The following is a 27,563-nucleotide window of genomic DNA, read 5'->3' on the forward strand; positions in this document are numbered from 1 at the left end:
AATTAGGATTCCTCTTCAACAAATAGGGGAGGGGTCTCACCTATGATATCCCTGAAAGTCGGATCGATCATTAAAATCTTCCAATTCTCTTTAATGATTTCACAAATGTTTTCAACATCAGTGGCATATGTTAAGACCATGCTATGCTTCTTAGTGGTCTGTGTATGATTCCTGTTCGGAGGGGCTGGGATTATTGATGTGTTAGAGTGTCATGGCTGTGTTGTCTCTTTCTAATTGTACAATGATCATCTCATTTATCACCTGTTTAATGTAGCCTCTGTTTTTAAGTATCTCCTTCATTCCAGACATGGCCACATTATATTTAACACCTTCAGTGTGTACAAGCATCCAGTTATTTAGGAGTGTCACCCCATAATAAATGTCAACCATGAACTGTTTGCAAAACCTTATATGTATGGATTGGTCGTACTTAAAACAAATTATGATTACCAGGTAGCCAGTACCAGATTGGATATTGGTACAGGGAGTGCCCATCACAACTCCCCATCTCTGCCAATAGATAAGTTTACCAAAAGTAAAGATGTTTTTCTCCAGTACTTGATCTCACTGGTGTTCTATTGGATTAAGTTTACTGCTGTCCACCTCACTATTCTTCACCAAGAAATGTTTCACAGCCTCTATACCATACTTGTTGGGTATGACAGTAAATAAACTATTAACATCTAGGGTGACCATCATGAAATGGACACCATTTTCTAAAGTTGTCACATCATATAAAGTCTGTAGAAAATGTCCAGTATCATTAAGTACCACTGGTGCACAATCCATTATACGTTTTAACTGATTTTCTATGAAAATCCAAATGTGTTCCATGGCCCATCAATTACCCAATACTGTACTGCACATTGGTGGATCAGATCATTCTTTTTGTATTTTGGGCAACCCATTGATTGTTGGAAAAATTGGATCAGAAACTACAAAGTAATTATACAAATCTTGTGTAATTGCATGTTCATGCTGAAGGGCTTGCAAACATGCCTTGATATCATAAACCATTGTGTTGACTTGAAATCTGTTAATATTAGCATGAGTGTCTTCATCCTTAAGTAGGCGTATCATCTTATCTTATCTAAACCTCAAATTGCATGCACTCGAGGCACTCCTCAGTATGGAGAAAATTGATATATGTGCAGTAACAGAAACCTGGTTTAAGGCTCCTGAGAGCACCCCAGCACTACCAGGCTACAACTCGTGCCATACATTTCTGCCACAAAACCTGGACAGAAATACAAAAGGCAGGGGAGTATCCATATTCATCAAGGCTACCCACACCTCTAGGTTAGTGGCATAGCACGATGTTTCAGAGATCATCCACATGCAACTTAACAACAGGCAAAACTGCTATTCAAATTATAGCTTGCTACAGATCACCCACCATGTCCCTGGAAACACTGGAAAACATAAAGGTCCAACCAAACACCCTGATATTGGGTGATTTCAGTTACCCAAACATTAACTGGGAGAACTACTCGAGTATAAACTCCCTTGCCCAACATTTTCTAGAATTTATAAACTCAAACGCCCTGCATCAACTGGTCAACACCCCCACCAGAGGAGACAACATATTGGACCCGCTCATCCCCAACATGGGTGACTGGTGTTCCACACCGGAGGTCAACCCCTCGCTGGTTAGATCTGACCATAAACTAATCACTGTGGGTATCCACATTCCACCATCACCCTGGGTCAAAGAAACCACCATGAAAAACTTTTCAAAAGCAAAGTTCACGTTACTTAAGACCGAGGTGGGAAGTTTCAAAGCCCCCATGCTAAAGGATAATGATGTCCAAGCTGCAAAATCCTTTACTAATGCACTCTATGGGCACCTACAAGAATGCATGGATCGTGCTATTCCAAACAAAACCAAGACTCACTCCTCCAAGAAAAGGAAACCAGTCTCGTGGACCCCTGCCATAAACAAGCTATACAATAGAAGGAGGAAACTAGTACAGAAAAGAGTAAAATCCCGAGAAGGGAAGACGTCCCTGATCAGTATCAGCAAGAAACTATGTTCCCTCGTAAAATCATCCAAGGCTATCTTCAAAAGAAAAATGACAATGGACTCCAAAGATAACCACAAGGCATTCTTTAGCTATGTCAAGAATCTAAGTGGCAATTCTCAGATATGCTCAGAGTTAGTGCAGAATGGCACAAAATACACTGAACAAATCGATGTAGCCAACATCCTGGCAGACAGGTTCAGTGCAGACTTCACCCCCCCTCACCCCCAAAAGGGCCCATAACTATACCAGAAGAATGAAGTGCCCCTGAAGTCACAGACACTCAGGTTAAAACAGCCCTCTCCAAAGCCAAAAAACAGCATCAATGGGACCAGATGGTGTCCCAGGCTGTGTCTACATGAGCTCAAAGATGAATTAACCACTCACCTAAACACGCTGTTTAAACTCAGCCTCTCCACAGGCTACATGCCCACAGAGTGGTGCACAGCAGCGGTTATTCTGCTCCACAAAGGTGGAGCCACAACGGACCCCAGGAACTATCGCCCTATAAGCCTGACTAGCTTGGTCTGCAAAGCTGTGGAGCTCATCATCATGGATCACATTAACAGAGACATAGGAAACCTCCAAACACTGGCCCCTACCCAGTTCGGCTTTGTTGAGGGCAGATCATGCCTCCTAAACCTGGTAGACTTCTTTGAGACAGTTACCAAGGCTATAGATGAGGGAAAGCTGGTCCACACAGCCTACCTAGACCTCGCAAAGGCCTTCGACACCATTCTCACTCCGGTATTATAGACAAGTTCACCATTCTGAACATAAACCCCTACGTTACGAGATGGGTTGCCAGCTTGCTCATGGACAGAACCCACATGGTAAGAGTTGCGGGAGCTAGGTCTGACTCTAAATTGGTACAAGTGGTGTTCCCCAGGGCTCAGTCCTAGGACCCCTCCTGTTCGGCATATACATCTCAGAGGTACAGACAAGCACAGGAGGACTATGGCTGACCAAGTTCGCAGACGACTGCAAACTAGGGGCTATAATTGTCTCTCTGGCTGACACAGACATCCTCCAAAAGGGTCTCACTGAGACAGATACCTGGTGTCAAAACCATGGCCTCAAGTTAAATGCCAAAAAGTGCATAGTCATTCCCTTTGGAAAAAACAAAGTACCCACAAACTACCACATAGGTGGTAGACCCCTAAATACAGAAGACGTAATAAGGGATCTGGGGACCCAAGAAGATAGTAACCTCTCCTTTGAAAATCACATTGCCAAAGTGGTTAGAAAATCCTTCTATGTGGACCACCTAATCACAAAAGATCGAAAGAGGTCATTGGGCCCCTCTACGCATCACTCGTCCGACACATCATATAGAGTACAATGCCCCATTTGGGATGCACCTTACAAGACATCTGCAACAACTGGAAAGACCACAGAAGTATCTCACCAAGAGGATCACTGGCCTCAAGTAGATGCCCTATGCAGCTCGACTGAAGAAACTCCAGCTGTACTCTGTTGCATACCACCTACTCAGAGGTGATCTCTGCCTGATGAACAAGGCCATCTCCACCCCAGAATTGATGGGCATGCTCCATCTAAAGAAAACCATATCCCCTTGAGCCACACCCTCCAGGGATCTAAACCTCACCACAACAATAAACAGGATGTGCTGGAAGGATAGATTCCTGTCCCAGAGACTTCCCATGCTCTGGAACAAGATTCCAATCTACATTAGGCAGAGCTCCTCGCTACCCCTCTTCAAGCAAAATCTTGACAAGTGGATGGGAAACAGAAAGTTTACCCCAGGGATCACTTCAGTGGCTCTGCTGGACAGAGGTACAGGGAAGTAATTTAAGGGGGCGGCGAAAGCCAACACATTCCGGCTAGGCTTATAAATGCCTTCGGGCAGACAGTCTAGTACCTACCTATGAACCTGTTGGTCTGCATCAAGTAGGACAATCCCTCCCCCTCTATCTGTTGGTCTAATAACAAAGTCCTTGTGCTCTATCAATGGCTCTCAAAGCTCCCATTTCCTCTTTACTGAAATTATGAAAACAGTGTCTTAATTCATGAAATCTCCATGCAGTCTCAGACTCACAAACCTGCAAAAAGTGTCCATAACAGAATTATTCTTAGAATGAATGTGCTCAGTTTCTTGAAAGTATTTGTAGTGTAATCCTCGTTACCAAATTTAACCTTTAACATGGTATTTCTTCCAAATAATTTAAAATTCAAAAGCACAACATGCAGAATCGAAGATGTTTCTGGAATGAAGTTCAAGCCTTTATTAAGCAAATCAGCTTGTGGTGACAGGTGCACTTTAAAAAGATTCACTACCAAATTGTTCATCTCGATTGTCTCTTGTTTACACCTTGTTCTGTGTTATTCTCCCTGGATGTCTCAGTGTAATAATCTCCAGGGCAAGTGCTGGAAAAACTGATGAATGTGTATGTATAAATATGTATATGTGTGTGTATGTATATATATATATATATATATATATATATATATATATATATATATATATATATATATATATATATATATATATATATATATATATTAGTATATTTATTTATTTATTTATATAAAGTGTACACACCTGTTAAAATGCAATGTCGAATGTTACCTTGTGGCTAGATGATACAGGAAATTGTTTTGCAGTTTTATTTCTTAGATTTTGTCCTGTCTTCTTGTAGTTATATAATAAAGATCACTTCCAGTTTCAGGGTTTATCCTTCTTCTGAGCTTTTAACGTTAGATTATAGGATGTTTTCATTATGTGTTGTGTAATTTTGTTTGTAAAATAAATATCAGTTGCTCTTGACCATAACTTGTGGTTCTTAACATACATGTCACTGTCTGTATATCTGTCCATTACATTTCTCTTTCCAAATAAATTAAATAGACAACTACAAAACCAAAACAAACAGCACAAGTACAGGATAAAAAAAATAGTAATCCTGAAATGTTTTATTGCGTCCGTGCCACAGTGCGCTGGTTTCCAGGGTGTAACTATGTATTTTGCTTCCCCACCCCCATATATAAAGGGATTATTACAGTTTGCTGCTCTTGTTTATTTACTTACTTATTTTAGTTTGTTAAAATCTACAGGACAAGCTGAAAACATCATTGTCATCCCTGGAACTAAAAGTCAGAGATCTTAAAGATTTACAAACCAAGAATGAGACTGAATTCCCGGAGATACAAGTAAGTAAATAGACTATGGTTTGTTCTGAATGTTTTCAGTAGAAGTAGTCTGCAACAAAACTGCAGGAAGTAGGCATTATGCTTTGCAGGTCTGCATTGATTTACTTTAATTTCATGGCATACGCTATTAACTATGTAATTAGAGTATGTGAACTATCTGTTAGTTTTACTGTAGCATATTTTTATGATTTGTGTCAGTGATGAAGAAATGAGTCATTTTGAAAGGCTAATGTGTCATGAGGTTATAATGTTTAAGGAATCATGTTGACCGACTGAATGTCTTTCACTCAAATATTATTAGTCGAAAAAGGGAAAAAAAGCCAAAAAAAACTTTCAGTGAACAATATTTATTTATTTCTGCAGGGGCACAAGCCTTTTACAACCTCACCATGTGGGCAAAACCCTACACCCTCCTCATCTTGTATATACCAACTTCAGTGTCCTACAGTAGTGGGGGGAAACAGTGCAGCTGCAAAGGAAGACAAACTTTTTCAGTGGTAATAACTGGACCAAACTGCATTCAAACAAAAGCTGTTCTGTGGAATGACAGATGTGTGTATGTTAGACAGCTATTCAAAATGTTAGACAGTAATTCAAAAGAAATACTTGAGGCTTAATTAATCCTTACACTTGATCTATTTGTGTGGACATGATTTGAACAAGAACTGATAAATCATTTCATTTAAATAAAATTGGTAATTTAAGCACAGTGGAGAAGACTATTAGAGATGTGAAAATAACACAAAACATTTCCATAATTAATTTTAGTTGAGTGTTTGTCTGATATAGTGATTGTTGTGGCCACAAAGGTTAGTGTTCCTGCCACACACTGCTTGGATCTTTAGCTTGGTTTCAGTGTGTGCATTCTATGCAAGTCTGCATGTTCTTGTTTTGTCTAACAAGGTTTTCACTGCTTCATGTTTTCTTCCCTCATCTGAATTGAGATTGCAATCTCCAGATTACAGTGTGTGTGTGTTTGTGTGTGTGTACTGACATTCCAGATAGAATTTGTTCTTAATGGTTGGCAAAACAGGGTTCCCACAGTACTGAATATGATAGCGGATCTCAGAATAAGGTTTAACAAGTATGGTCATTTTCCTGAACTCTGTTACTGCTGAACCCATAGTCTGAACAAAGTATGGTTGTATCGGTAGCTCTCCAGTAAAGAATGACCTGTGGTGTTATGAATTAACTTGGGGCCTTAACCTGTGAAGCACCAGATACCAAGAGGTCTCTGTAAGTAGTCCTTTACTTTTTTGAATGCCAATGTCCATCACCTGCTGGTATCCACCCTGACATTAGCTGTCCTTCGACTCAGAACGTGACAATCCCAAACTAAGTTAATGTAGAAGGATCAAGAAAAATTGCATCAAACCTGCCAAGCAACAATTTTTCATGTTATTGTTTTTCCAAATATTTAAACACAAGGTTATTTCTTCTGTGCAAAGTATATATTGTACGCTATCCTGATCTGCTTTGACATCTTTAATTGAAATAATTATGTTGAACAGTTTGCATCCATCACTTTATATAATTGTCTAGTGCCTTTCACCCACTTTTTATTTCTTAAAAGAGGATAAAAGTGTTATAGATCCTTATTTATATGTTAATGCTGTGCATTTTAAATTACTGTATTTGTTAACTATGAGATCATATGATACCAGATGAAGGAAATTAACAAGTTTGCCTGGTAATTTGGTGAAATGTTTAATAGAATAACTTTAGTAGTAGTATGGAAGGAGAAGGGGACCCCTTGTGTATGCTGATGCTGGCTTTGGAGAACCTGATAAATATTTTTAGCTTCCCCAGAAATTAGTCCATGATTGAATTATCTTAGCTGCTGGTTGTAGTAATGTGGGTCTTTAAAGGTAGATGGGTATATGGAGGTGGCAGGCCATATGAACTGTTGTGCTTTTCTGATATTTGGTTTGGGGTGCTTGATCTCAAGTTCACCAGATGTATGACCGCACAGTGCTTTAGGAATAGGATATGAAGGGATGGTTGGTATTGATAGAAGAATTGGACTTCCTGCTTACACCAATTCCCATAGCATCATCTTCACTGGTTCTGGAAGCAAGAGGAGATGGCTCTGTCATGAAAAGTCTAGTTAGCTGGGAGCATGAGGCATTGTGCAAGCTTAATTCTGTTTTACAGCAGAAAGTGAATGATACTGGGGATCTCTTTTACATACAGCAAAAATATGATGGATTTGAATATGGAAATTGTCATGGTAAACAACTAATTGTAGGCAATTAAGAATATGTGGGTGGAAATGCTTGCACAAATATTTTGAATTCCTTAAAGGTTAAACAAGATGTTTAAAACTGTAGTCACATTTACTGGAACTGAAGTGAAGGTGTTATTGGAACTTACAAAAATATTTTGGGTTATGATCACAGGTGGTAGGTTTTAGGATGGGTTTATATCAGCTAAGAGTGACCGAGTGATATAGCTGTAGCAGAGGCATTGTTGTTACTTTGATATGATAGGCAGATTCAGTGTACTAAGAATGAAAAGAAATGGGGGGGGGTTTAAGAAGGTACTATGATGGGATCTCCATGTATACATTGCAGTACCCTCTTGGTATTCAACAACAGCCTTAGCACAGTCCTGCATGGTGCTGTAACATGAAGACATGCAACACTCAGTATGGCTGGCCCAAGGCCATGCTGAATGCTAATGTGGCAGTCCAGGGGAGAGACATATGCTAATTGTTCATGTGCCCTCTCCCCTGGAGCCACCTCCAGGAAGGCATCTGCATGTCACATGAATTCACTCAGCCATGTAGATCAGCATGGGTGCCCCACAGATGTCATGATATTTGCTGCTGTGTTCAGTTACCTATCTTGATCATAGGATGTTGACTGGGGGGGAAGTCACTGGACATCAGGGATAATGCATATTTGAAGTACCTTCACATCACAGGCATCAATACAGGATAGGGGGAACAATAGCCATCAGGGATACTTTGAACTAAAATGCCATAATGGCATGGTCATTACTACAGGGATCAGAAGTAGGTATAAAAACTAGAAACCAAAGATTCTGCAAATGTGTCATAACAGCGCATAAACTAATGCAGCGCTGAGGCAGCTCCCTATTGAAATAAATGTGTCATAATAGCACATAAACTAATGCAGTGCTGAGGCAGCTCCCTACTGAAATAAATGTGTCATAATAGCACATAAACTAATGCAGTGCTGAGGCAGCTCCCTATTGAAATAAATGTGTCACAATAGCACATAAACTAATGCAGTGCTGTGGCAGCTCCCTATTGAAATGTGTCATAACAGCACATAAACTAATGCAGTGCTGAGGCAGCTCCCTATTGAAATAAATGTGTCATAATAGCACATAAACTAATGCAGTGCTGAGGCAGCTCCCTATTGAAATAAATGTGTCATAATAGCACATAAACTAATGCAGTGCTGTGGCAGCTCCCTATTGAAATGTGTCATAACAGCACATAAACTAATGCAGTGCTGAGGCAGCTCCCTATTGAAATAAATGTGTCATAATAGCACATAAACTAATGCAGTGCTGAGGCAGCTCCCTATTGAAATAAATGTGTCATAACAGCACATAAACTAATGCAGTGCTGAGGCAGCTCCCTATTGAAATAAATGTGTCATAATAGCACATAAACTAATGCAGTGCTGAGGCAGCTCCCTACTGAAATAAATGTGTCATAATAGCACATAAACTAATGCAGTGCTGTGGCAGCTCCCTATTGAAATAAATGTGTCATAATAGCACATAAACTAATGCAGTGCTGAGGCAGCTCCCTATTGAAATAAATGTGTCGTAACAGCACATAAACTAATGCAGTGCTGAGGCAGCTCCCTGTTGAAATAAATGTGTCATAATATTACATAAACTAATGCAGTGCTGAGGCAGCTCCCTATTGAAATAAATGTGTCATAACAGCACATAAACTAATGCAGTGAGTACTATGGCAGCTCCCTGTTGAAATGTTGGCAGCTGAAATGAGTGTTGAGAAGCAACCAAAAAAAAAAGACCAAAACCCAGGAAAAGAGTGAATCTCAAAGATTGCTGTTCTGGTTTTAAACTTCTTTTTTGCAGGGTTTGCAAGCATCCTACACCCCTAAACTTACACATGCCAACTCTGAGATCACCATAGCATGGAGAAAAAGGAGTATCCTGATAAGTGGCCACCTTGAACTTATATACACTAAGTCCATTTTTTGATCATTCAGTCTCCCGAGTTTCAAGACTCAGTCTAGTGGGTCTGGTACTGAGGAGACACACAAGCCACCAGGGGAACTACAAGAGTGCCCTAACAGTACTAAAACTGTGATGGTGGTCAGTGGGTGGGGGAAACAATGGGAGGAAAGGTGTGTGTGCGCTTGTGTGTACATGTGTTTGAATTGTTACTAGTGTTTGTGTGGAAAGTAACTGTAAGGAGGATGTCGGTGCCTACATGAGCAGCAGTTTACTACTGCAATGTGTACAGATCAGTAATGATCTGCATGTTGTAGTCGTAACTGTGATTTAGAAACGTGGAAATTAGCCAATTCTGAGGTCTTATCTTGTTGCTGCTGACATGTCTCTGAATCATAAATTAGCCATGATCAGAGCAGGGCCTGCTACATCCTTTCATGAATCAACAGGCTTGTTGTTTATAATAATGATTGCTAAGAAGGTTATTACAAAGAAGTGAAAAACAGATCCATTTCCAAATTTAGACATTCTAGTGGAGTGGAATGGATAGGATAAAAGGGAGTCATATCGCTAAAAAGATTTCATGGATTAAATATGTTGCTAGGTGGCTGCTGCTGCATTATGTATAAAGGTGTGCTTTGGCAAATAAAAACAATGGTTGTTTAATGTGTTTGAAAAGAAACTTGTTATTAAGTGAAAAAGTGATTTTTTTCACCTTTTCACTGTGCTGCATTAGCTTGGTATTTTTGATTTTTAAAGTTTGGGGAGCTGGCTAACTTTTTTTGAATGAAATGTTCACCTTCTGGCATGTCTCTTAACTTTTTTGCTCTAGAATTCAGGAAACAGCCAAAGATAATGTCTCCAAAAATCAAGGATAATTTAAATATTACTGTAATTCACTTAAAGAACTAACGGAATCTCATATTTTTATATCAACATGCATCTTCCGCGCAATAAGAATTATGAAATTCTAATGTCAACCATTATTGGCTTACTGTAATCCTCAATGACTTAACCAGAAAATCAGTAATTTGCAAAGGACAGAGCACAAATATGGGACAATATCAGAGACATTGGAGAGAGGTATGCCTTTTGGTAGTTGAAATCTAGATTTTTTTTTCTTAAGTAAGTTATACAATATAGCTGCACTGTATGACTTCTTTAAATGGTTATTTGTGCTGATTGCATTGTAAATTTCTTCTTTTAAAATGGTTATTCTTAATATTGGTAAAATAAGATGTTCTTAGTGTGCCACATGTGTTATTTCTAATCAGGATTGGCAAAGTATCTGTGAGTAGCACCTGTTATAATGGGAATGTACAATTTAATGGGTGCAATCTGATATGGGGAATAAAAAATGAGGACATAATATTATAATGTTTTGCTGCTTCAAATAATATATATGATGAGGGTTGTAGCAGTTCAGTATATGGTTGATCCTGATGGTATCTTATTGCATTGCTTTGATTGTAATAATGCTGAACATTAATAAATATTTTCTATTATAGAATCATAGAAAGTTACTAGGCTATTGGCCCCGAGGCCCTTACAAGATCACACAAGAATTTAGTCCATGTTCTAGTAAGTCAGCACCCGATGCCCCTGTTCAGCACAGGTGGAATCTCTGGGATGTATTTTCTGTTCCCTATCCAGTTATTCAGGTTGTACTTAAAAAGGGATAGTGAGGTATTCTTCTTGACGTGGAGAGGGAGTCTAGTCCACAGGAATCGTCATCTCTGGGACAACAATCTGTCCTGCCAACAAGTCCTGTTGATGTCACAGACCTGGTTGAAGTCTCACATGTGAGTTATTTAAGTGGAGCATGACTTGCGGATATGCAGCAGTCCCATCAAGGCGGAGTCTGAGATTGCTTTGTGTGCCAGACAGAGGTCACTTCTGAGGAGTCTGTGTGAGATTGAGTAGAGGGAAGGGCTTTTAGCCTATCTGTGTAAGGTAGATGTTTGAGCCCCTGGATTCTCCTGGTGAGGAACCTCTGTGGTGTCTTCAGCTGCTGCTGCATATGCTTTGTGAGGTGCATTCCGAAAGGGGTGTTGTACTCAATAATGGGTCTTATAAGGGAAGAATACAGGGATGTTATAACCTCCTTGTCCCTGGATGCGATACTCTTCCTAATGAAGTGGGCCATGTAGAAAGCCTTCCATACAAAGGAGGCAATATGGTGGTCAAAAGGTTATCAACCTAAGTGCCCAAGTCCCTCATGACTGATTTGCGTGCTTAGAACTAAGTTATCAATGTGATAATTTATGGGGAACATCACTCTCCCAAATGGGATGATGCATTGATTGGCATTCAGTTTGAGGCCATGTTTCTGGCACCAGTCATTTTTTTGGGTGAGACCCTCTTCTAGGATGCCCACATCACTAGGGTAGTTGGTGACAATGCCCAGCTTGCAGTCATCTACAAACTTGGTCAGCCATATCCCACTTATTTTGGCCTGCACCTCAGAAAAGTATATCTCAAACAACAAAGGTCCCTAGACCAAGCCCTGGGGTATGACACTCATTACAGGTGTACTATTTTGACTAGTCAGGTTCTATCAGTGAGCCAGTTTGCTGCTCCTCTGCTAACATTTGGATTAAATCCTAGTTGAGAAAGTTTATCAATTATACCAGAGTGGGGAATAGTATCGAAGTCTTTGGCTAGGTCAAGGTAGGTAGTGTGCACCACCTTCTCCTTGTCCATGGCTTTGGTGACTGTCTGAAATAAGTCGACCAAGTTTAACAGGCATGACCTACCCTTGATGAAAGCAAACTGGGATCGATTGTTTGGAGGTTTCTAATGTCCTTGTTAATGAGGTCCATGATAATCCATGCCATGGCCTTGCAGATCAGGCTAGTTAGGTCTATAATTCCCTGGCTCTGTGGATGCTTCACCTTTGTGCAATGGGATGACAGTGGCTGTCCTCCACTCAGCTGGGATGAGGGCAGTACTCAGGCTTTGGCTGAATAGGGTGCCTAATGGTACTGCAAGTTCCAGCCTGAGTTAATGTAGTATGCAGCCTGGGTATTATTGAGTCCCATGGAGGCTGTATTTTTTTGCCTTTGAGAGGGCCATGATGACTTGCTCCCTAGAGATAAGGGGAGCGGACAGGTGCTTGGGATGTCTTGATTTACTGATGGTGCGGACAAAGGGGTGAAGTTTTCACTGAACCTGTCTGCCAGCAGGTTGGCTATATCTACCGCTTTTGTATATGTGGTATCCTTGACCACCAGTTCTAAGCAGATCTGAGTGCTTCCTTTGAGATTACAGATGAATGTGATGAAGGCCTTATGATGGTCTTCAGTAGATGTGGCCAGTGTGGCCTTGAAGTTTGCTTTGGAGGCTTTCACTAGTGCTCTTATTTTCTTATTCAGGTTAAGGAGAGATTGCTTCCAATTAGGTAACTCCTCCTTGTTGGTTTTGGACAGCAAGTGTTTTTTTTTTCCTTTTTGTATAGATTATAGAGTTTTAGTTCCATGAAAGGAGGGTACTTGGAAACCAATTCTGGATATTTCCTGGCTGAAAACCTTTATCAAGATTCTTTGTAAACATTATTTCCTTTTCTTTTATCCCAGGTCTTTTTGATCTCTCTGGATCTCAAGGACTTGAACCTTCACATCCACATCCATCTTATTTTCAGGAAATTTTTTATGTTTCTCTGTCTCTTCCTTGCATTTTCAATTCTCTGCTTTGCCCTTTGGCCTTTTTACTGTCCCAAGGGTATTCTCGAAATGCCTTTCTCCTGTCATTGCTTTTTTTTTTTTTTTTTTCAAAACAGGTTTATTGTTTTAACATATAAGAGAAATATCATAACAATTTTATACAAGTAATTAAAAATAGGTATTATTATAATATTCAACAAAACAACTAAAGTATTTACAAAGACATCCACTACAATCAGATCAATTAATTAAACTAAAATACCGTGCTATTGAAATTAGAATTTTTTTAACAAATTTTGTAAATTATCCCATACAATATAATATGATGTTTTTCTAGTTGTTCTCATTCTAATTGTGCTTATTTCCATATGGCACATTATATTCATAACATTTTTAAATTCATTGAACGAAGGAGGTGTATCTGAAATCCAATTTCTAGTTATTATTTTCCTAGCCACTGCTAGAATAGACCATAACAAGGGAAGCTTAATCTTTTTAACACATTGAGGTACAGGTGTGTTGAATAATATAAGAGACTTAGAAATAATGAAATTATCTGTAAAAAGAGCCTGCAAAAATTCATTAATTGACTTCCAGTATTCTTTCAACTTCATACAGTCATAAAACATATGAGCCCAGTCAGCATTAATTTCTACATTACATCTGTTACATAGATTATCTTTATTATTTATTTTATTCATCATCAAAGGTGTATAAAAAGATCTATGTAAAAATTTCCACGTATAAAGTCTCCAGACAATGGAAGATGTAGTTCTATAAGCAGATTCCAATATATATTGTTTATCTTGTTGAGTTGGTGGGTCCCCATTAATAGAGGTGAAATAATTCCAGTATGAATCTACACTGTAAAAAGTTTCTTGTCTGATAAAGGTAAACTTTCATATATACATAAAATTATCAGAAACTTTATGCTGTAAATTTAATATCAAGTAATCAATCAGTTTTGGAATAGATTCTTTAACTGTTATAGACATTAGATCTATTCTATCAATGAGATGTTGTCTAAAGATCTGAACCTCTAACCAGCAAGTTTCTCTTAGATCAAATTCTTGTTTTAAGAAATCTAGATTTTTAACTTTATTATCAGATATCAGCTGATACCAGTACTTTAGATCATTATCTGTAGCTAAATGAGCTCCTTCAGAAGTAGATGACATAAGCATACCCTGAGTATACATTATAGGGAATACAATAAAATTCCATTCCCTATACTTAGGGTGCATGAATATAAAGTTACGATGACTAATAATAATATTTAATGGGTAACAAACCATATGTTTAGGTGTAATAGGTGAAGTACAAAATTCCTTTAGCAACCACAACATAGAGTTATTTACAATCATATTTTTATGTGTTAAGGAGATTTTCATGAAGTGCATACTAATTAGCTCCCAATAATCTTTCCATTTTGCGATATATGACTGATCTATTAATAAAGTAATAACTTTTATAATAGAAGAGATAATATATAAATTAAAGTCTGGAAAAGAAATACCCCCTTGAGACCAGCTATTAGTATGTTTCTTTAATGCAATCCTGGGTCTATTAGGTGCCCATAAGAAATTTAACATTAGTGTATTCAGTTTCTTGATAATTATTTTTGTAGGTGAAAGTATTATTGATTGTATTAAGTATAAAATCTTGGGGAATATTATCATTTTAATAATTGTAAGTCTCTCCTCCATAGTAAAAAACATATTATTCCAGGTATTAAAAATATTTTGTATATTAAGAAAACCGGTATTATAGTTATTATATATAATAGATTTAATATTTTTAGATAGTATTATACCTAAATAAGTTATCTGACCTGAATTGGGTACATATTTAGTAAAATCGCTAATGAGAATATTTTTTCGTGTATATATATATAGGTAGTATTTTAGTTTTTTCTTCATTGAATATTAAACCAGAAATACTTTTAAAATTCATCATTTTATCAAATAAAGACTGCATAGAAGAATTAGATCCTGCTGATGTAATTAGAACATCATCTGCAAAAAGTTGAATTTTTGATGTTGTATTTTCATCTATTTCAAAACCCTCTATGTCAGTACTGTTTCTAATCAAATTAGCCCAAGGCTCCATTACTAAAGTGAATAATAGTGGAGAAAGTGGACATCCTTGCTTTGTACCTTTAAGAATGGGTATTTTTGTGAAACATATGTTCCTACCTTAATATAAGCCAGCGTTCCTTTGTATAAATGCTCAATTAAATTTACAAATGCATCAGAGAAGTTTGTGCATTTCAGTAAGGTAAACAGATAGTCCCAACTTACTGAATCAAATGCTGAACCTATATCAAGACTAATAAGTGTTAAATCTTTCTTTTTCCTATTTGCAAAATCAGTTAATGTTAAAGTTCTTCTTATATTATCAAAAGTATTTCTATTTACAATGAAGCCCGTCTGATCTATATCTATAATGCCGGGAATGATTGTCTTCAATCTATCAGCAAAAATACTCATAAACATTTTATAATCAACATTAAGTAATGAGATGGGTCGATGTAAAGAACATCTAGTTGGATCTTTATTAGGTTTTAAAATTGGTGAAATAAACGTATATTGCCAAGATGGGGGGGTTATTAACTCAGTTTGGGCCAAAATAAAAACCTTATGTATTAATGAATACGTAGTTTTAGAAAGGATTTTATATATCTCTGGTATAATACCATCATTACCCGGTGCTTTGTTTGATTTAAGCTTATTTATTTGTGTAATAACTTCTGTATATGAAATACTTTTGTCCAATAGTTTAATCTGTTGTTTATTGCTTTTATTCATGTTTGTGGTTATAAACTCCTTTATTTTATCTTTAGGTTCCATGTTAAGGTTGTTATGGTTAATCTTGTGAAAGTGATTTCTAAATTCATCCAGTATTTCTGGTATACTAGAAACATTCTTCTTTTTCCTTAGAGAAAAGATTTCTTTGATATGGTTTTGTTTATTCAATCTTTTTGTTTTATTTTTAAGTCTATGTAAGTATTTGGGGCTTATTGAATAAGACAAAACTTGTATTTCTCTAAAGTTATTTTAACTTTATGAGTTAAAATTTCTTTGTATTTCTCATTTAGTTTGTTTATTTCTTCAATAACTTTCTTGTCCATAATATTTTCTTTATTATTATGTTTATAAGAGTCTAATTTACTTTGAATATCTAACAATTCCTTATCCCAAGATTTCCTTTTATTATTATACCATCTGATACTTTGTCCATATAGATATGATTTTAAGGCATCCCAAACATAGACAATGGAGACTTCAGGAGTATTATTTATGTCTAGAAAATGTTGTACTTCTGAAAGTATATATTCTTTATAGTCTTTTAGCTGAGTTAAGTATGCTGGTATCCTTTTGATCTGAACATTGAGTATTTTTTATCATGAATTCAAAAACAATTGAGTTATGATCAGATATAGGACATGAAATGATTTTGGAATTAATTAAATCTGTTACCATCTGGTTAGAAATAAAGACCCTATCTATTTTTGAATAAGTTTTCTATCTGTTAGAAAAAAAGGTGTATGGTAATGATTTTGAATCTATCTGATTATTAATATCATTCAAATGATAAGAATTAGCAAAATCATTTAAATGTTTTGCATTAGATGTAATTCTTCTTTTTCTTATAGTGGTAGTATCACTTTCATGTAGTATACAATTAAAATCACCAGATAAAATAATATCCCCTATAGAGAATGATATGATCTTATCAATATGATGTTTCACTGTATTAATACCAATTCCAGGTATCCAATATACATTAATTAAAGTGTAAGTCTTCCCATTAATTTGTATTGTAACCATACAAAACATTCCTTTGTCATCCTGATAAGACTTAATGGTTTTAGGAATGGGCATACTTTTATTCCATAAAATAGCCACTCCTCTTTTTTTCTGAGTGTGCTCTGAACTAACCAATACTGTATACTTATTAGTGGCTAGTTTATCAATATCTTTTTTCAAGAGATGGGTTTCTTGCAGGAAGACTAGATTGGCCTTGTGTAAATTAATGTATCTTATTAGGCTTGCCCTTTTACACGGATTATTCAATCCATTAATGTTTAAAGAAATTCCTTTTAAAGATGTCATTTGGCATTTTTAAAACTCAAGAATCTTATGATCGAAATAACAAATAACAAGATAAATAATGTTACATCTCCTCTTTTAGGTGTACCTTTAAATATAGCTGTATTTATTAAATCTCTTATGGGATTTTGTATAGGATTCAACTTTGTTTGTAGTGACAATGAGTGTACAAAATATATTGTGGATGTCAAAACTATATACAAATAACAATGAACAAGTGAAAATAATGTAAGGATTAAACCTTGCATCCAGCCTGGAGTTATAAACTCCAACTTAGAGTAGTATTTACTACTCAAGTTAACCCCCTACCCTAAGCAGCAGTACCTCAGCTACCACCTTATCAATTTAATACTAGTTATATTTAACTGAGGTTAACAGTTTTCAATTCAATTATCTATCAAGACAAAACTACACATTTGGTAAAACAGCATCATATAAACTAAAATAAACTTTTTTTTTTTTTTTAAAAACTGTTCATGCTACTATATAGATCTATGTAATATATAACACTTGTATTCAAATAGCATTCAAATAATCTTGATGTTAGAAATCAAGAGGAGAGAAAATTAGGTTCTAACATTCATTTAAATCAAAAACTTTGGTTAATATGATTCAGACATTACGTATATTAAGATGCATCTATTTCCTGTCATGTGAATACTATTAACAGCTTCCAAAAAAAAAATCTTGAATTGTTTGTATATGAGCATTTACTTAAACTCATTATTGTCAATAGAGTAAAATATTGTATTCATAAAAATTATTATAAATCATATTGCATAGTTCTGCAGATTCTCAGAAACGCATTTAAAAAAAAAAAAAAGAAAAAAAGCCATCACACACAGACACACACACACATACATACACACACACATACACATATACACACACACACATACACACACACACACACACACATATATATATATATATATATATATATATATATATATATATATATCTGATCTCACTGAGTTATGTCTTTGTTGAGCACTATCCTACTTGCTGTCCCTAGAATAAATCTGTCTGCTTTATACAAAATAATGCACAGCAAACACATTTTAGTAACCAGATTTTACAATCATGCTAACCTACTGTTTTAAAATATATCACATGACATTTCTTCCAGAATAGAATTATAAAATTGTTTATGCTTGTCAATCAGATGAATTAAATGAATTATAATAAAGTATATGTTTGGAACACAAGTTTTTAACACAAATTATTATGCTGCTGTTAAGTAGATTTTCAAAAACATTTAAATAAATGTTTCATTTTCTATGCCTTCTAAAATAAGACATTTACTTACTACAAGAAACTACATCATTTAAATTCATTATAACTGACATATTTTATGAATAGAGTATTTTTCCTGAATCTGTGGTGTGTCAGTATGATAACTAGGTCAAAGGTTATACTAACTGCTTTCAGTTTCTCTGTGAGAATTCTGTGAGTTGAAGCTTTTGAAGTAGCTCATGGACACTGTGCATGAGACAGCCCACATCCCAGATTGTCTCCCTTAACATTTTGGCGGGAAACTTATTAAAACTTGTGGCAAACATTCATTTTGTCAATAGAGTAAAATATTGTATTCATAGAAATTATTATAAATCATATTGGATAGTTATGCAGATTCTCAGAAACACTTGCATTATTATATAAAAAAAAAAAAAAAAAATCACACACACACACATACATACATACACACACACACACACACACACACACACACACACACACACACACACACATATATATGATCTCACTGAGTTATGTCTTTGTTGAGCACTATCCTACTTGCTGTCCCTAGAATAAATCTGTCTGCTTTATACAAAATAATGCACAGCAAACACATATTAGTAACCAGATTTTACAATCATGCTAACCTACTGCTTTAAAATATATCACATGGCATTTCTTCCAGAATAGAGTTATAAGATTATTTATGCTTGTCAATCAGATGAATTAAATGAGTTATAGTAAAGTATATGTTTGGAACACAAATTTTTAACCCAGATTATTATGCTGCTGTTAAGTAGATTTTCAAAAACATTTAAATAAATGTTTCATTTTCTATGCCTTCTAAAATAAGACATTTACTTACTACAAGAAACTACATCATTTAAACTCATTATAACTGACATATTTTATGAATAGAGTATTTTTCCTGAATCTGTGGTGTGTCAGTGTGATAACTATGTCAAAGGTTATACTAACTGCTTTCAGTTTCTCTGTGAGAATTCTGTGATTTGAAGCTTTTGAAGTAGCTCATGGACACTGTGCATGAGACAGCCCACATCCCAGATTGTGTCTCTCAACATTTTGGCGGGAAACTTATTAAAAACTAGTGACAAACATTCATTTAGCAGTGTAAATGCATCTAAACATGACAAAACCTTCGCAATGTATTCCACAGACCATTACAGCCTCTTACTACTTTTCAGAAAGAGAAACAAATTGAATTACAGCTTGCCATTAAATCTTCAGATATTTTGACTGGTTATGAAACAAAACATTATAACTGACATATTTTATGAAAAGAGTATTTTCCTGAATCTGTGGTGTGTCAGTGTGATAACTATGTCAAAGGTTATACTAACTGCTTACAGTTTCTCTGTGAGAATTCTGTGAGTTGAAGCTTTTGAAGTAGCTCATGGACACTGTGCATGAGACAGCCCACATCCCAGATTGTCTCTCTTAACATTTTGGCGGGAAACTTATTAAAAACTAGTGACAAACATTCATTTAGCAGTGTAAATGCATCTAAACATGACAAAACCTTCACAATGTATTCCACAGATCATTACAGCCTCTATGTAAGTGAAATTAAGCCCAAAATTACCAACAAGCAATAAAACTCAACATTTTTGTCCCAACTCAATTTTCATACAAATCCTATTATTCACTGTGCCCACACAATCAAAAGCATTTCTATATATTAATAAAGAAAAGAAAAAGAGAGTAGAAAATAAAAGGGAGTGAGGCAGAAATAAAAAATGTAAGAGAAAGCTGTAAGAAGTATATACAATGGAATGTTACTTACTGTTTATATTAATAGAGTTAAAAATAAAACATATTATTTACTCTTATTTAGTTCTAATTATTATTAGTTAAAGCATGACAGATTATTTACAAACAAGCATAAGCAGTATAATCAAGAAAGTATAATTAGAAATAGCATTTGAAGAACATATAAACTTTTACAAGGAATAAATATGTTATTATTCTATTAATCATATTTTCATTACTGTTCTCTCCCTGCCCTCCCCCACCCTTTACCCACTACATAATCTAAATAGAATGTCATTGTTTAAACAAAGAAAATAAGAAAAGGAGAAGGGGGAAAAAAAAGGTAAAGATAAAAAAATGTATCAAATTACTAACCTTACTTCTTTTCAGAAAGAGAAACAAATTGAATCACAGCTTGCCATTAAATCTTCAGATATTTTGACTGGTTATGAAACAAAACATTTCTTTGCACATAGAGAATATCTTTGTCTTTTCCAAAATATTTGTGGCTTTCTGGAAATGCAGGAACTATATTCAAAAAGATTAATAATGAACTAAAATGATGAGAGAGAAAAAAAACATATAACAAATCAGTTGTTTTTTAGCCTCTTCTTCTTCTCTGAAGTCTTCCACGAAGCTTCAGTTGCCAATCTCTTTAATGAAGAACTAGCCCATTCCATTTCTTCTATTTTATCCAAAATCCTTTTTCTTTGACAAACAGTAAAGCAGAGTCTAAATCATCGAAAACCTTAGGACCATCAGGAAGGAAGATTTTAAGCTTGGCAGGAAACAGAAGGTATGTTTTAAACTGTGCTTTTTAAGCTCCCTTATTAGTGGCAGAAAACTTTTCTTTTAGCTATTACCATGGAAGAATAGTCATTGTCAAAACGCACAGTTGTCTCATTAATCTTAACAGGAGCTTTAGCCCAAGCAGATTTAAGAACCATCTCTTTATCAAAAGATGATAGAAATCTAACTATAACTGATCTAGGATATTTTTTGTTAGAGTTAGTATTAGCTATAGATCTATGTGCTCTTTTGATACCAAAAGAGAATGCTTCTGGTAAGTCTAAAGTTTTAGGGAGCCAAGTTGTTAAAAAAGAAGTAATATTGTTACCTTCAATATTTTCTTGCAGTCCAAAAATCCTAATGTTATTGCGCCTAGATCTATTTTCCAGGTCATCCAGCTTTGTTTGTACATGTGTATTTTGTTTCAGCAGAAACTCAATGTTGATTTCCTCTTCTTGGATTCTATTTTCCATGTCATTCACAGCTTCTTCTATGCCTGTCATCTGGATCTTCTGTGGTTGCAGGTCTGTATGTAACAGGTCTATTTGTTTTGTAGTTTTTTCTATGAAGGTGTCTATTTTAGTATCCATTTTATCCATAAGTTGCTGGATTATAATTATCAGAGACTGAAGTTCTTTCTTGATGCTGGAGTCTTGAGAATTTGTCTTACTGGAACTCATTTCAGACTGATAAACTGACAGGAAAATTTCCACAGTGATTTCTGACAGGAATATTGTTAAGATTTCCTTTCTTTTTTAGATATAGTTCAAGAACTATATAAAACAAACGTATTTAGAAAGAAAATTACTTCAAAAATTAATTTTTTAAGTAATTAATTCCTGTCAGTGTAATGAAATTGGTGGAGCTGAAGAAATCTGCTGCTGTCCTGTGTTCATCCTTGGCCACGCCCCAACTGTCATTGCTTTTTGATGGCTTGAGAAACTCAGATCCTTCTCTATCTAGATAATTTGCTTGATTTGCTTATTCAAGCTCCTTTCCCTAGTACTCTGCTTCAGGATCTCAGGTGTACTACTTCCCTGTTACAGAGTCTGTGGTTCAGCCTAAACTTCCAGAAATCAGTTCTGACACCTTCTCAGGATTATATTTCCTCTGCTGTAGATTTCAGGCAGTCCCCATGCTGGCATCTCTACCTGCCTCTAAAGCTCTGTGTCTAAATGCCTTTTTTCAACGCTTCTTCCTCTGGTTTCTCTCACTGGCAGAGAATTTCTCAGAGTTCTCACATTCATAACGTCTACCATTCCCATGCTCCCTTCACCATGATACATATAAGGAAACTTCAGTGGTACCTCAACTCACTATGGCTTCAACATTGCCATTGCATGAATTTTCTGGCACATTTCCTTCCCTGTTTCAAGCTTGAGCTTCAGTGGTAGATTTATCAACTTACAATCAACCCAGTTCTTCCTTTTCAAGTTCCATTTCCAACTCAGGAGCTCTTTACAGATGCCTCAGTCAGGGGGTGAGGTGCTTACTGTCACCTCTTCAAGTTTCAGGGTCTCTTGCCTCCTCATCAGTGGTCAGACTACATCAGTGTAAAAAAGACAAGGGCTCTGCTTCTGGCTCTTCAGGCTTTTCTTTCCCTCTTTCATCCTTGGCTCCTAAAAATTTTCACAGACATCACCACAGTGTGCCCCCTTCCTTGTTGGGCCTTTCGGAGTGTCAGAGAAGTATGTAAGAGTGGTACAGGATATGTACGAGGGTAGTGTGACAGCGGTGAGGTCTGTGGTGAGAGTGACGGATGCGTTTATGGTGGAGGTAGGATTACATCAAGGATCAGCTTTGAGCCCTTTCTTATTTTCAATAGTGATGGACAGGTTGACAGACGAGATCAGACAGGAGTCCCCGTGGACTATGGTGTTTCTAGATGACATTGTGATCTGTAGTGAGAGCAGGGAACAGGTGGAGGAGACCCTGGAGAGGTGGAGATATGCTCTAGAGAGAAGAGGAATGAAGGTCAGCAGGACTAAGAATATATGTGTGTGAATGAGAGGGAGGAGGAATGGTGAGGATGAAGGGAGTAGAGGTGGTGAAGGTGAATGAGTTTAAGTACTTTGGATCAACAGTTCAGAGTAATGGTGAGTGTGGAAGAGAGGTGAAGAAGAGAATACAAGCAGGATGGAGTGGGTGGAGAAGTGTCAGGAGTGATTTGTGACAGACGGGTACCAGTAAGAGTGAAAGGGAAGGTCTACAAGAGGGTAGTGAGACCAGCTATGTTGTATGGGTTGGAGACAGTGGCAATGACAAAAAGGCAGGAGTCAGAGCTGGACGTGGCAGAGTTGAAGATGTTAAGATTTGCACTGGGTATGATGAGGATGGACTGGATTAGGAACAAGTATATTAGAGGGTCAGCCCAAGTTGGATGGACTGGATTAGGAACAAGTATATTAGAGGGTCAGCCCAAGTTGGAAGGTTTGGAGACAAAGCCAGAGAGGCAAGATTATGTTGTTTTGGACGTGCTGAGGAGGGATGCAGAGTATATTGGGAAAAAGATGCTAAGGATGAAGCTGCCATTTAACAGGAAAAGAGGAAGGCCTAAGATAAGGTTTATGGATGTGGTGAGAGAGGACATGCAGGTGATTGGTGTGACAGAGCAAGATGCAGAGGACAGGAAGAAATGGAAACGGTTGATCTGCTGTGGCGACCCCTAATGGGAGCAGCCGAAAGAAGAAGGCATTCTTCTGGTATAGTTATGGGCCCTTTTGGGGGGTGAGAGAGGCGTGAAGTTTGCACTGAACCTGTCTGCAAGGATGTTGGCTATATCTGTCGGTTCAGTGTATTTTGTGCCATTCTGCACTAACTCCGAGCAGATCTGAGAATTGCCACTTAGATTCTTGACATAGCTAAAGAATGCCTTGTGGTTATCTTTGTAGTCCATTACAATTTTTCTTTCGAAGCTAGCCTTGGATAATTTTATGAGGGAATGTAGTTTCTTGCCGATACTGATCAGGGATGTCTTCCCTTCTTGAGATTTTACTCTTTTTTTTCTGTGCTAGTTTCCTCCTCCTGTTGTATAGCTTGTTTATGGCAGTGGTCCACCAGACTGGTTTCCTTTTCTTGGAGGAGTGACTCTTGGTTTTGTTTGGGGATAGCACGATCCATGCATTCTTGTAGGTGCCCGTAGAGTGCATTAGTAAAGGATTTTGCAACTTGTACAGCGTTATCCTTTAGCATGGGGGCTTGGAAACTTCCCACCTCGGTCTTAAGTAACGTGAAGTTTGCTTTTGAAAAGTTTTTCACAGTGTTTTTTTTTACCTGGGGTGGTGGCGGAATGTGGATATCCAGAGTGATTAGTTTATGGTCAGATCTAACCAGCGAGGGGTTGACCTCCCGTGTGGAACACCAGTCACCCATGTTGGTGATGACCAGGTCCAATATGTTGTCACCAACACATGTGGGGGTGTTGACCAGTTGATCCAGGGCATTTGAGTTTATAAATTCTAGGAAATGTTGGGCAAGAGAGTTTGTACTTGAGTAGTTCTCCCAGTTAATGTTTGGGTAATTAAAATCACCCTGTATCAGGGTGTTTGGTAGGACCTTTATGTTTCCCAGTGTTTCCAGGAATGCAGAGTGGGGGTCCTGGGACATGGTGGGTGATCTGTAGCAAGCTATAATTTGAATAGCAGTTTTGCCCATTGTTAGTTGCACGTGGATGATCTCTGAAACATTGTGCTGTGCCACTAACCTTGAGGTGTGGGTATCCTTGATGAATATGGATACTCCCCCACCTTTTGTATTTCGGTCTGGGATTTGTGGCCCAAATGTATAGTATGAGTTGTAGCCTGGTAGTGCTGGGGTGTTCTCTGGAACCATAAACCAGGTTTCTGTTACTGCACATATATCGATTTTCTCCATACAGAGGAGTTCCTCGAGTGCATGCATTTTGAGGTTTAGACTTCTGGCATTGAATAGCATTACTCTGTTTTTGTTACTCATGCTAGTTACGGTGGTGGGTTTGTCTTTTGAGCCTTGTCTAAAAAAGGCGTTATGGGGGTGACAAGAGCCTTGATCAGTATTCGAAAGCCTAAGGGTGACAGGTGCAAGCCATCTCTAGCAAAGCAGCGTGGCTTGTCAGGCATGTCATCCCAGGCTGACAGACACTGGATCCTCTTTGAATGACACCAGAAGCTTAGCCAATTGTTGAAATTGATTACTTTTTCTCTATACCATGGTATCATTCTTGGTGAGGGCAGGATGCTACTCAGGGTCAGGGTCATACCGGCCTGGGCTATGTGATCAGAGAGCTCCTCAATGTCTCTTTTCATGTAGGTAATTCACACCAACATGGACAATGACAGAGTCATATCTGTACTTGTTCTGGAGTGACCCGAGTGCTTGTGTTATGTGGCGGATCCTGGCACTCAACAGGCAGCTAACAGTAACCTTCTCCTTGTTCAGCCTAGTGAGTGGGACATCAGTGTGCCTGACTATAGAGCTATATGTTATTTTGCCTTAAGGGCTGTGATTGTGTGGCACACTGGTTTTGTGAAGTATGTGTTTCATGATTTGTGTTGGGGGGTGGAGGTTGCTTGGATGTCTGCTTTGGTGGTCTCTGTTGCTTCTGCAGGTTTTTATTTAGAGCCTCCGAGTATGTTTTCATGTATTTATGAGTGTTTTTTGCCGTGCTGGTTTCATAGGTCTATGTGAGACTGGTGGTGTTATGCAAGTAATTCCCTTCTCCTCTTGACTGCCTGGTCCAGTCTTGGGTTGAGAGAGCTTAGCCTCCAGTTTGGCTATATAATTGCATCTCTCACATGTATTAGTGTTTGGTGGGAGGAGGAGAGGGTTGTCTGTGTACATGAGGCAATTGTAACATTGTCTCAAAATGCCCAGATTCACCAGTTGGACCGGAGAGTACACCTGAAACTGCCCTTTGGACATGCCTGGATAGATATAGTGAACTGTTTTACTGATTGGCTGGTAAGGTCGAATAGAGAGCCTTGTCCTTCTCTACAGTATGGGGGGGGGGGGAGTCTAATGCTAAGGTTTATTAGTGCTTGCTATGAGTTTTGAGCAAGTGCCGGTATGAAAAGTGAATGATTTGAGAGCTTAAGTTGAAAATTTGTCTAGTTCAAAGGGAAAAATTGAAGAGTAGACTTTGTGGAGCCGTGAATAGTTATACCCTAGCTAACCGGTGCCAGGTGTGCAAAACCTTCCAAATGCGGGTTTTATAGCAGGGAAATGAAAGAGATAGAAATTAGCCTAAAATGGCCAATAAACTAATTTCTGGGCTGAAACCACTCCTCCAGGGACAGATAGGCTGTTCAAAGCTCCCTCCCTCAGTGAACAGAGAAACTTCCTTCTATCCAAGTATGGGCAAACACAGAAACATGTAACACAGCCCTGAATTCAGCACTAACCTGAAAACTAGACTATACTAGCTTAGAAAGGCGGAAAACAAATATTTGTTTTGTTTTTTCAGAAAATAAAGCAGATACAATAAAAAAAAACACTTTAAATGCACAGAAATGGCTATCACACTTGATTGTGTGGTCTACAAAAGTTAAGCAGATAATTTAAACACAAAACTACTTTGTTAAAGTGCAGACAGTAAAATAAGTACAATATGTGGCTGAAACAAGCTTTTTAAATCGCAGAAACTCTAGAAAATCGGATTTTTAGGCGGAATTAGCTAAAGGCAGCAAGAAAATGTAGAAAAGTGATACTTAATCACTCCAAAGTCTCTCTTTTGTCTCTCTTGCTGTAGAACTCTGCTGGGCACCAGGCCAGGAGCTTGCTGTGCTGTATACAATGTATGTTATTTCCAGGGCCAGGGCAGGCTTTGCCAGGGCTATCCTGCATGAGTTTGTAAAGGGCTCTTCTGTACCTTCCTCTTGCACTCCTGTACTCTCCTTTAGTTTAAAGAACATTTCAGTAGTGATTATGGAAGGACATAGTACTATCTTACCACAACAGCAGATGTCCTCTTCACTGTTGCAGTCTTCTTTCCCTTCCTACTACCCCCTCTGTTCTAACTCCAGCCTTGTCCTTGTCTTGCCCTTCTGACCAAGGGGCTCATCTCCTTCTTCCTTTTTCTCCTTCTGAGTGCACATGTTGTCCTTGTCCCAGTGGGCATTCTGCTTCTGGGGCATTTTCAGTTCTGAGTGTGTGCATTCGTACGTCACCTTTATGCCTTACTCCTTGTGTGGGGAACATACATGTGACGTACGACCTGTAAGAACTAAGACTTTGGTTTACTGCCCAGAATTGGGCTTTCCTTGGCAGGAGATCCTTTATGTAAATAATACTGCAGCAGTGAAGACAAGTTCATCTACTGCTATGGTTAGATTTTACACAACTGCACTTTCTTATTGGATGCTGGGACTAAATCACTGCACAACTGTTTCCATGTTTGCATTCACTGATTTTCACATTGCAGAATCAAGCTTAGTATTTGGCAGCCCTACTTAACCTATTGACCTGATTTTCAAAAGACTTGCTCTGTGTAAGTGACTTTCCCTGTATAAGTCTCACCTGATTCCAAAAGACTTGTTCTCCATGTAAGTAACTTACTTTGGTGTAAGGCCTATTTATAGACTGGCTTACACTGGGGATCAGATTCTAAAAGCTCTGTTCTTGGACTAAGGCCTTACACTGAA

The 27,563-nt window shown here is 37.5% G+C and overlaps 1 protein-coding gene across 5 annotated transcripts in view; it reads left to right on the forward strand.

Annotated features, from left to right (window-relative positions):
- The window catches only part of LOC122813901 (zinc finger protein 436-like), a 770,947-nt gene that overhangs the window by 665,878 nt on the left and 77,506 nt on the right, over nucleotides 1-27,563 (forward strand). Inside the window, exon 2 of one of the 5 annotated variants that reach the window (XM_044086448.1) lies at nucleotides 5,097-5,192. The exons of the other annotated variants lie outside the window; for them this stretch is intronic. Within the exon in view, the coding sequence (XP_043942383.1) occupies nucleotides 5,097-5,192 (96 nt within the window). The remainder of the gene's footprint in view (nucleotides 1-5,096; nucleotides 5,193-27,563) is intronic. 5 annotated transcript variants of the gene reach the window in all.

The sequence above is a fragment of the Protopterus annectens genome, chromosome 10.part0 (assembly GCF_019279795.1).
Source record: "Protopterus annectens isolate FY-2018-M chromosome 10.part0, PAN1.0, whole genome shotgun sequence".
In the NCBI taxonomy this organism is placed as follows: Eukaryota; Metazoa; Chordata; order Ceratodontiformes; family Protopteridae; genus Protopterus; species Protopterus annectens.